This window comes from Squalius cephalus (assembly GCF_949319135.1).
Source record: "Squalius cephalus genome assembly, chromosome: 9".
NCBI classification, from domain to species: Eukaryota; Metazoa; Chordata; class Actinopteri; order Cypriniformes; family Leuciscidae; genus Squalius; species Squalius cephalus.
Window position 1 is genome coordinate 16,676,094 of NC_137130.1, and position 11,684 is coordinate 16,687,777.

At 36.9% G+C, this 11,684-nt stretch overlaps 1 protein-coding gene across 2 annotated transcripts; it reads left to right on the top strand.

Annotated features, from left to right (window-relative positions):
- Positions 1 to 404: 404 nt before the first annotated feature.
- On the top strand, positions 405 to 11,684 carry creb1b (cAMP responsive element binding protein 1b). Of its 2 annotated transcripts, none has more exons than XM_079882475.1 (9): positions 405 to 560; positions 3,666 to 3,752; positions 4,031 to 4,155; positions 4,280 to 4,426; positions 4,991 to 5,091; positions 5,165 to 5,304; positions 6,673 to 6,852; positions 7,293 to 7,446; positions 9,264 to 11,684. In XM_079882475.1, the coding sequence occupies exons 3-9, from the start codon at positions 4,039 to 4,041 to the stop codon at positions 9,406 to 9,408; spliced, it is 984 nt and encodes a 327-aa protein (XP_079738601.1). In that variant the 5' UTR covers positions 405 to 560; positions 3,666 to 3,752; positions 4,031 to 4,038; the 3' UTR covers positions 9,409 to 11,684. The 2 variants fall into 2 exon arrangements, with proteins under 2 accessions (XP_079738601.1, XP_079738602.1); XM_079882476.1 differs by having other exon boundaries at positions 4,031 to 4,143; positions 9,264 to 11,678.

The window sequence follows — 11,684 nt, forward strand, 5'->3', positions numbered from 1 at the left end:
GATGAACATGACGTTTAGCAATATTTTGCATATGATAGATTACAGATCTATTACAGATCAGGTTAAAGCTTTCTGACAAAAATACCCCTGCTGAAAATGGTTTGCTGGTTCCAGCTGATCCCAGCCTGGTCAAGAATATGGTTTTGCATGGTTTGAAAGGAGTTTAGACCAGCTGAACTCCAGTTTAGCAAGGCTGTTAGGCTTGTTTTTGATGTTTTAATATTTATTTGATGTTTCTACGTATGCTAAACAATTTTCTGTTTTTAAAAACATTTGTCGAGTTTCATTCACAAATTATTGTTCAAGTACGTCGTATTCGCACTTTTTCGTCAAGCTTCGGCCATGCTTCGTCTGTATTCGTCACCACTCGGCTTTTCCCGCCACGCTCTCGGCCGCTCTCGCTCAGTGCAGTGGGGTTGATGATCGGATTTTCGTCTCGTTCTCTGTGTTGTTGTTCTCGGTGACGCGACGGAGGTGTAGCCTGACGCGGTCTCTTACGTGTCGGCCTGAATAAAAGTGGAGCTCCGAGGGCTCGAGAGTGACGGAGGGAGTCTGTATCGGTAAGAGGAGACAAGTGTCCGGAGGGAAAGGGCTCGTCCCGAATGTCATATAAGTCTGGTTTGGGTTCGGCCCGTTGGAAACAAAGAGATCATGGCGGCTGTAGTTGTTGCATGCAGAGGGAGGGGAGGCAAACGGGAGAGCAACACAAACCCAGGGTGGGAAATCTTGATGCATGGCTGATCATTTAAAATGCAACGAAATATGGATGCACAACATTTCTGGGTTTCTTTATGCATCTTTGCAGTTCATATGTGGGATTTCCCCTTTTTTTGTCGGCTTTTTTCACACACTGGCTAGACAAAATGCGTGCTGCCTGGTGGATTCAGGGTGTAATACTCATTCAGGAATAATTTAATCTTCTCTAATGCCCTTTATGCATTGTGCGATATATTTGATAGACTATGCCCTGATGATATTGCAATCTTTTAGGACTGGGTTGTTATTGCACTGTGTCATAGTTTCATTATATATTATTCCAAGGGCTGTGATTGCACGCCCTCAAGTAAATACCGTTTTTATGCACAATATAGGATATTTTTACCTCCTGTACTGCACATGACTAATAAAGAAATGCAATATTGTATTGTATAATTGCATGTTAAATATCAAAAACCTATTCAAATACTAGTGATCTTGATTATGCATTTTGAGGCATTTTTCCTAATTTGTCCACACAGTGCCAACCTTTTTTTATGCAAACAAGTATTTTATAATAATATGTGTCGGTTGTCATTTGATTTCATGATTACAGTTTTAGATGTAAAGATCAAGGAATGCACAATAGCTATGTGTTTCCTAGAATAATCTGTCTGCCAGAAAATAGGATTTGAAAAGTAGAGGGAGAGCTACGCATGACCAATCAAACCACAGATAGACGTTAAGCGTCATGAGATCACATTACTGTCGGTTCACGCGTGCCATTCCGGGGCTCGAGCTCTCAGACTCTTTCTCATCTTTTTTCTATTTCAAAGTGCTCAGCTGGCCTTATTGTTTCACACACAACATGTATTTAAAATACTTCCACTAATGGTAATAAACATTGTGTTATTTTTTTAAATCTATTTTTTGTATTTATACATTTTCTCATTACTTTTTGATATTGTATTTATATAATGTTATGTGTTATTATTATCTGTTGGTTCGACCACTGGCAGATGAGGGGAGTGTTCAGGAAACCTGTTAATCTATATTTTGAAATTGAAAATGGTTTCATGTTGTTTTTTTTCTTTCGTTTTTGTTCATTTTTGATTGAGTATGATATTTCCATTGTTATTATTGATTGTGCATTTGAAGAAGAAACTTATACAAGTTTTCATCAACTGTATTAGCATATCTTAGCCTCTAGCATAAGTTAGCATATCTTAGCCTCTAGCATTGAAGAGGGCTGAAGCCAGTCATTAAAAGCCCTATAGCCTGGCCTGGCTAGCTGTATGGGGTAAAGTAATCCAACTCTTCCTCTCCATCAGATAGTCTAGACTCTAGAGGTCAGGCACTCCAATATCTACACATGCTGAACAGTCAAGGGAAGTCAGGACTGCATTCACAGCATATTGGGATGCACTTTCAATAAAAACAAAATGCTATATGATAACACCTTTATTGCAGTACTTAATTTTTATCACTGGCCAGTGCACTAGTAATTTTACAATCTCATATCAGCCATTATTGTACACCAATGCAGAAATAAAGATTTTCAGAGCACCTAGGGGTTGCGCACAGGGACTTTCTTTAATGAGAACCTACAAACTCTTTACATTCACACTGGGATTTTGATTCATTTGCATTGTGCACTGTAATGCATTGCATCTTTAAGTGTGGCTTATGTAGGCATATGTTTAGAGAGAGAGAGAGACTTGCCAATATTTTGTGTCAAAGCATAAAAAGTCAGAGTTCAATGTATCCTGACTGTAAACATGTTCAGCAAGGATTCAGCTGTTGGTTTCTGTATATTACATTTAGACAAGACATATTTGATGCATTTTCTTCCCTGGACAAGAAAGGTTTCTGGGAAGAATGTTTATCAATAGACATGCAGTGTTGCAGTCTCAGTTTTTAGTCCAAAACGGCCATACTATTGATTCATAACTGTGCTTGTCTCGAGTACAGGAAATCTGCACCCTTATTTCCGACATAATGTCAAATGATTCAATTAAAACTCCATATAGTGTTGCAGCACAGGAACGATTTAGTCATACTTAACTAATGTGTGTCTATATTTGGATATTCTAAAATAAGCTCCCCTTTCCAAGAAAGTCTTTAGCTTCATTTTCATTTGCTTGTTTTATAAAACTAGAAAAAAAACTATTTAGTAGAATTTAACCTTTGCTTGAGTTGGGTTTTTCGTGCTCTTAATCATACAGTACTATATCAGCTAAACTATATTATGATACTAAGGCCCGGTTTCACAGACAGGGCTTAGACTAAGCCAGGATTAGACCATAGATCAATTAGGACATTTAAGTAATTTTTATAAACATGCTTAGAAAAAAACATTACCGATGTGCATCTTAAAACTAAAAAGGCACTGATATATTTTTAAGATCAGTCAGTGCAAGTTTATTTCAGTGGAAACAGCTCAGACTTACATTTTAGTCTAGGACTAGTCTTAAGCCCTGTCTGTGAAACCAGGGGTATGAAGTATACCACTCGCTTAGATGCATTATTTGTTATAGCATGGCAATGACTGTAATACCATCATGGCACCAGGATGCCATGCAACACTGTTACTTAATGCCCATTCATTTATACAAGTCACAGTAACAAGGAAGGAAGGGACTGTGTCTAATCTGATATTACTTGCACTAATGTCACCACAGAGCCATAGTCTTTATACTTTATTGGGGAATCAACCTGCTAATTACCTAAAGTTGCTTCTTCATATTAAGCTGGAATAGAAGAAAGTATTACAATTACACACTTGAGTTTTAATGCCACTTTGTCCTCATTATCTCAATTGGTAGTCTTGTCAGACAAGATACTGTATACAAACAAAAGTGTTTGCATTTTCTCTCAATATTTCCTCAGTACTAAGGAGGATGGTTTTCAAAGTAGAAATGTCAAAGTAGCTGACTGGTATAGTGACTTTTCTGTGTCTGTCTGATCAGATTTCCACAGTAGCAGAGAGTGAGGACTTAACAGAGTCAGTGGACACTGGACAGTCTAAAGATTCTGCCTAAGTTCCCCTCTTATAGGTATGTATGCTTCATCTGCAATGCCACATCCAACGTTTTAGGTTGAGCACTGTAATAGTAGTATTAATTTGAATAATATTAATCATTTATGTAATTAATGTCACTATAAAATCACAATGGACAAATCTTATTTTTGAATGGATTACTGCAGTATTTATTATAAATGGTTTATCTGTGCACATCATTTTTTTTTTTTTTTTAATGCCACTTTGTTTAGTTGTTCATGTGGCAAAAAAATTCACACTAAAGATGTCAGATTCCATCTGGTATCTCACCAGCTAACTCAATGACCATGGAGTCGGGAGCCGATGCCCAACAGGGTGCAGAAACTGCGGTCTCTGAAAATGAGAACCAACAGCTCACACAGGCCCAAATCGCCACTCTTGGACAGGTACTCCAAACAGTACGTCAAATGAACTCAGGACATCATCATTTCAAAATTTGAAACACAAGAGCTGAAACATTCAGTCAAGATTCTGACATTAGAAACAGAACATCTAAGTTTGACTCTGTGTGTGTTTGGATAGGTAACAATGGCTGCCGGGCAAGCAAGTGGCACAGCGCCCACAGTCACCCTGGTGCAGCTGCCCAATGGTCAGACGGTACAGGTTCACGGAGTTATCCAGGCCGCTCAGCCTTCAGTCATTCAGTCACCACAGGTGCAAACAGTCCAGGTAAGACAACTTAACGCCTCCAACATCTCTAGGGCCCTGTTTACATCTGGTATTAAGATGCATTATGGTCAATTGGATCTTTTGTCCATCTCTTACATCCACTTTCAACCACTTCTGTCCTGATTTCTTCGATGGGAGAGTCTATGGGTGGGTAAATCTATGGGCTTTTTCAGATCTTTCGATTTTTTGGACAAGATAAGCTCACGCAATTTACATACGAACACGACCAGATACGACGGAAAAACACACAGAGAGCAGCAGCTTTCGTCTCTGCTTTGACAGAAAACGACGCTGAACGCTGTGAGTGTGTGTAAATCTCGTCTGGCTATCGCAATTTTCACTTTGAAACCTGGCGTTTACCGTCGTCCACTTGTGATCGGATTGACGAAAACGCATCTTAATACCTGGTGTAAACAGTGCCTAGATGTTCATGACTGACTGACAGGTGAAAAGATGCATTTCATCATTAACGTATTCTATTCACCTCACATGATTGTCTTAACATGTAATTATGTGAAATTTATGTTATATAGTTGGCACAATTGACAATTGTCTGTTGCTCAGATTTCCACAGTAGCGGAGAGTGAGGACTCACAGGAGTCAGTGGACAGCGTGACCGATTGTCAAAAACGAAGAGAGATCCTTTCTAGACGCCCCTCATATAGGTACATATACGTTCTTCAAGGTTTTTGCATTACATAAGGAATTTTCCAGTCAACAGCTATTTTTGATCTCTAGGAAAATCCTGAATGACCTGTCATCAGATGCTCCAGGAGTTCCGAGAATTGAAGAAGAGAAATCCGAGGAGGACACTGCGCCTTCCATCACTACAGTGACAGTGCCAACCCCAATATATCAGACCAGCAGTGGCCAGTACAGTACGTTAAAGTCCACAAATGAAGTTGAGATATTCTGATTCTCCCACTTTAGCATCATTGCTCAACATGTTTGGAGCATCTTTAGACTATACAGGGCTTCAGAATAACATTTGAGAGCAGCAGCAACGGTGCCACTTAGTTGTACAGATGGTAGCGCCAGTAAAATTACTATTGGTTTGCATTTATAAGTGCAGTTACTAATAATGTTACATGTTTATTTCTTGTAACTGCACATTTGACAGTAAAGCACTGGGTTTGAGTTGAGATGCAGATAAAATGAACTTTTATTAACAACAGTAACATGCAAAAAACTAATTTTTATAGGAAACAATTTAAATATTTTCTACTCTTATTAAATGTACGATTGTTCTTCTATAGTACCTTACTGAACTGACCGACGGCTTAGGTGATTATAAAAGGAGCACTCTTTACTTGTTTTCTGTGCAATTCGGTCACAATGTGAAGAAAAGTTTTTGTTTTTTAGGAGACTTTGTGACATCCTCTTTTTTCCAAATATTAGAAAATGGCTAATAAGTCAATAAGTGCTCCTCTGCCACCATCTACTGGTTATAGTGGTAATTTCATGTCTTTTTTTTTTTTTTTATAAGTGATTGTTTGCCATGAAGTTTTAGTTTTTCTACATCTTTAAACTTAAAAACATCACATTAAAATTGGATAATATTTAGAGGTTTGAAGTGCTGGGAAAAAGTGTGAAGCTCTTGAAAGCCTTTGAAAAGTGCTTGAATTTCTCTCATAAAAGGTTGTACAAACCCTGAGGTGAATACTGTAAAAAAAATTATTTAAAAAAATCTACTATTCTACTATTTCTGCCACAATACCATGGTTACAGTAAGCACTGCTACATTAAATCCATGGTGAATGTTGGTGATTTGTGCATTGAAAAGCCTTCTTATACTCATAATTTATGGCATGGCACAATGTTTCTCCTGGTTTCCGTGTCAGTGCTGTTTGATCTGATATCTATGGTTTATAACAGAGAATTCTGCACCGAATTTGAATGCTTCCCTCTAGATCTCACTGTTATGTTGTCAATTCTGAGGCGAATTAACCAGCGCTGTGTAGTAACGGTGTCACATGCTTAAGATGAGTAAACCTGTTCTGAGCTCGTGTTTCACTGTTTTTATTGCTCAGAGCTGATAAACGATCCATACAGCGCAGCTCTTATCAGTTAGGCAACGTGGTGGTGGCACCTGTGTGACCCAGTCAAATTTAGTCGCACTGGCAGGAAAAAAGATCACACAAGCCCAGATCATAACTCCAACATGTTTGGTTCTTAGCCACATAGTGCCATTTGCAAACCTTCTCACCAAATCAGTGACAACCTCTTAATTGCCATTTCTCCTTCAGTCGCCATTACTCAGGGTGGAGCCATTCAGCTTGCAAATAACGGCACAGATGGAATGCAGGGATTGCAGACTCTCACCATGACAAATGCAGGAGCCCAGCAAGGGACCACCATCCTACAGTACGCACAGACCAGTGATGGTCAGCAGATACTGGTGCCCAGCAATCAAGTAGTGGTACAAGGTAAGTTGAATTGTTTTCACAATGATTTGGTTTTGATTTTGTAACCAGGACATTTATTTAATAAGTAAATAGTATAATTTTTTTATTTGATGATGTTTTTAAATTGTTGACCCATTTTATTATTCTGGGCCACTGCAAAAGGTAAGTGCCATTCACACCAATGATAACAATAACTATAAAATTTGTCCAGCTAAAGAACGATAAAAAAACAGACAGCCAATCAGAATCCATCCTGTTGTAAAGAGCTTGAGCATTTAAAGTGGCAGACGACAAAACTGCAGTGCGCTTGTAATATACAGAACGATTATCGCTAATGTAGTTATCTTTATACTTGTTCTGTGTGTCCTTTAGCCATTAATATTCTATGATTTGATGTTGTTCTTTGAGTCAAACTCACTATTGACTCATTGTTTGTTGGCTGTGTTTTATCTTCCCGACAGCTGCTTCTGGAGATGTGCAGGCCTATCAAATTCGCACTGCCCCAACCAGCACTATTGCTCCAGGTGTGGTCATGGCATCCTCCCCGGCCCTGCCAAGCCAAGGAGGTGCTGAAGAAGCCACACGCAAAAGGGAAGTCCGCCTAATGAAAAACAGGTAAACACCAAAAAGAAATTTGGTAAAAACAAACGTAAAGTAAACCTTTTCACCATTGGTCGCAAATAATATAATTTATTCCTGTGATGGCAAGCGGAATTTTTAGCAGCCATTATTCCAGTCTTCAGTGTCACACGATCCCTCATAAATCATTGTAATATGGGGAATTTCTTACCAATTTTTATTATTAGCAATGCTGAAAACAGTTGTGATGCTTAATGTTTTTGTAGAAACAGTGATAGGATTTTTGCTGAGTAGAAAGTTAAAAAGAACAGCATTTATTTGAAATAGAATATTTTTATATATGTTTTAAGTGACTTTAATATCAAATTAGATAAATTGACTGCATAAAATTTGACAAAAAAAATAAATCTTACTGAACAGTAGTGTACACAATATCAGTCTTTTTAACAGTATCAGTAGTACAAGTACTGACTACTTTCAATATTCGAGAGCTGTTTGGTAGATGTTTGTGATATATTCATTGTAAATATAGCCAATCTCATGTGAACAGCCAGGACAAAAAAAAAAAAAACAGATTAGTGACAAAATATTGGTTCTATTCATTAGACATTGTAGTAAATACAGCCTAAAATACCTGCTGTGTTTGATTATATTGAGAATATTCATCAAAAATATACTGAAAAAAAGAGGATAATATTTGAAGGATACGTGCAATTGTTTGAATTTAGTTTATCACGTTGTTAATATGCCTGTGTGGTGTTTTTAATATTATTTTAAGACAAACCATGTGCAAATTCATCAGTCAACACCATTTCTGAGTATTTTATCCTTAAAACTGCAGTGAACCAAACACAGTCTCAAAAAAGCGGTTTTAAACCACCTCTGTTCTCTTCCGTCACAAGCATTTAATGCAAGCATGTGTTTGGATTACTTAATTAAAAATTACCACAAATTAAACAACCCTGATTGGTCACTGTGTTCGAGATCAACAAACATGTCTGTGATTGGCTACATTGCTCACCGCTGCAAAAACACGTAGTAAGAAACATTTGACGTTCTCTAGAGAGCTAAGGACACAAATACGCACTGGAGTGGTTCAAACATATAGTCAAAACTAATTTTATTCAGATAACTTCTACATTTCTCACATTATCACAGTTTATTCGCTCTAGTTTAGAAAATGGTAATAAAATATAACAAGAATTCAGAGTTTTTAAATCAGATAATACCAATTTAGGTCAACAAATTACCAAGCAATGCTTAATATTGTTCAGTCTGTGGTTTAAAAAGGTCCCATTTAGCAATTAAAGAAAAAACACTTAAGCAAAACATGGTGAGGTCAAAGTGTCTGAATAATTTTTGGTCCCAATTTTATTTATTTTTTTACTCGTAGTCCACTGTATGTAGAATTTTTGGGTATAATATGTCACAGTTTACTTTATTTTGCTATCCTCACTTACATAAATGAACTATAGTGTCCTGTACCCACTAGTAAAAAATATATTAAAAATTATATCTGGTATCTGAATAATTTTTGGTTTTACTGTATGGCTCAATTAAACCAATATTTCCACTTGCAGTCGTGTAGCGTTCACTACAGTTGACCAAGTGAATCAGGTGTGATTGGTGGAGACGGGGCCTAATTTGCATATGCAAATTATATGGGTCTGCATATGGGTCTGTGTATATTAAATGTTATTTTAGTTATTTATTTAACATTTATCTTTAAAAAAATACATTTTTAAATAGTCAAAATTGTGGCATTGAGTACTTATATTGACAACCCCATTTTGGACCAAAAAGAGTCGTCAAAACATCTGCTAAATAGATGCTACATTTCTTTCCTCCTCCAGAGAGGCCGCTCGTGAGTGCCGTCGGAAGAAAAAGGAATATGTCAAGTGTCTGGAGAACCGTGTGGCCGTTTTGGAGAACCAGAACAAAACGCTCATCGAGGAACTTAAGGCACTCAAAGACTTGTACTGTCACAAATCAGAGTGATGTACCACACATTCTCCCTTCTTTCTGGGGGACTTGCGTGTACAGAGACTAAAGGACGAGTCAGCCTGACACGGACGCATGTTTTCTAAATGTTTTCTTATTTTAAATTGCTGCAGACTGCCTGTATGAACACACAGGTATGTGAGGGAACTGAACAGAAGCCCCCTGGCCAACACAAATCTCTTCTAGAAATATTGGATCATGTCATTATAGACAAAAAAAAAAAATGCTGAAAACTTTACTGTGGACTTAAACACAGAAGCACGTTCTCAGCCATCTTTACTCCTGGACTCAAACCGAAACTCAGAGGAGGGGTTTGGAGGAAAATGTTTACCTTTTTTTTGTGTATAAGTCATCAATAACTTTTAAAAGAGTTACAAATAATGTAAAATAATAAGAATAATAATTTAACTGACATTTCAGTAGTACGGTAGACAGAGGAAGATTTTCTCTTGGAGTTGGCATCATTCCCTCTTGAGATTCAAAAGGTTTAACGTGTGTCTGACTGCTACTTTTATTTGGTGTATAGTGCTCTTGTGTTTTAAGTTGATGTTTTTTTTTACATTTAATTATGAACAAACTACATACAAATATGAATACTGATTTACAGAATCTATGCCATTTATAAACTGAAATATTGTGTATTGTATACAGAGCGAGATTATATCCCATGTACATTTCGATTTTTGACATTTTGCTCATTTTAGATGACAAACAAAAATTTACCTAAATGATTTAATTGCTTAAAATCCTGCCATTGCAGTAGCAGCAGTTGCACAAACAAAATGAAATGGTTATTTTATTGCTGACATTTCGTCACTAATACACCAAAATTCATGTTACAATGTCAGGAGTTATGCACAGACGTAAATTTAAAATGTTTACCAGGTTCAAACATTTATGTTGATCAGATTCAGCAGATCACTTTTGTGTTAAACTTATATATCATAGAGCTATAATTGGATTGAAAACAATCCAATACATTCTATCTCTGGCATTATAGGCTAAAGCATGTTTTATCAATATTACATTGGCTTTGATATTGTTGATATATGGTCTTTTTTTTTTCATTTCAACACTATGAACGTGGAGGCGGTGTCTTTGTATTTGATAACACAAGTAAAGAAGTATATGTTATCAATCTATTATGGCATATGCATTTTGGCAGCTATTTCATAAAAAAAGACGTGTTTAAAGGATTTCTCGTTTCATTTTTCCTTTGTCCACATTCAGTTGCTTTTGAAAGTTCAACAAACAACTGAACAGTTGGTAACTTAAGTTGCCTTTTTCTACATTAGTTGTATTTTGTTTACAAAGTCTCAGTTGACCCTATTTATGGCTTTAAAAGTTTTTAATTCATAATTTAAAAAATGACAAAAAAAAAAAAAATCAGGCAATTATTGGACTTTTGGTTTCACGTGTTGGTTGGAGAATGACATTTTGCATGTTCTCTGCATTGAGGACAGAATGTTTTAAATGAGATGTTAGCAGACTGAATTAAAACTGTCCGTCAACAATTCCAGTCTGTACTGAAATGTACCTTTTGTCATCTGTTGGCGAGTACATCATCTGCTGCTACTCTTAAATGTTAAACCGTCTGACTGACGTGTCATTTACGTGCTCAAGCGTGACAAATTAGGCAAGCAATCTCTCCACAGCAGGCGCTCACGGTCCAGATCTGCAGTCTTAACTGCTTATGCAAGCTGACATGCAACCTGATTTCTCACAAAACCAATTATTTTCCGACACAAGAATCTCATCGAAGAACAGACTGACCTCAGCTTTCAGAGAAATGCAAATTCTGTCTGTTTCAGTGATAGAATCTTTACTGACATGAACTAATCTTTTGTGAACTGACATGAACTTTTTCCCCCTTTTGTATGTACCCTGTATGCAATGAGATTGATCTACTGCCATGCTGGCCAAAGTGAACTCTGAAATATGCGAATATGTGTGTTTGCCTTCATGCATACAAAAGACCAATCAATCTAAAGCAATGTTTGATCCCACTCATTTTGGACAAACACATCATGCACTTTTTGTATGATAGCTTTCACCTTTTGGACACTGTGTACAGTACCAGTAGGATTTTATAGTGTTTCAAAAGTTTAGAAGTGTAGCCTATTGTATATACTCTGTGACTTGGCTTACATTTTTAGAAGCTTTGCACTCTATTACTGTTACAATACAATTGTGTATACTTGTTGTTGTTCCCCCCACCTCCCTTTTGTACACAAATATAAATCTTTAATAAAATACTAATACTGCGTAATGAG

What these genes read in the sequence shown, in the direction of transcription:
- creb1b (XM_079882475.1), top strand. Translation starts at nt 4,039, where the DNA reads ATGACCATGGAGTCGGGAGCCGATGCCCAACAGGGTGCAGAAACTGCG. An exon ending in GACCAGCAGTGGCCAGTACA is followed by an intron (nt 5,305 to 6,672) that starts GTACGTTAAAGT and finishes TTTCTCCTTCAG; the next exon opens with TCGCCATTACTCAGGGTGGA. An exon ending in GTCCGCCTAATGAAAAACAG is followed by an intron (nt 7,447 to 9,263) that starts GTAAACACCAAA and finishes TTCCTCCTCCAG; the next exon opens with AGAGGCCGCTCGTGAGTGCC.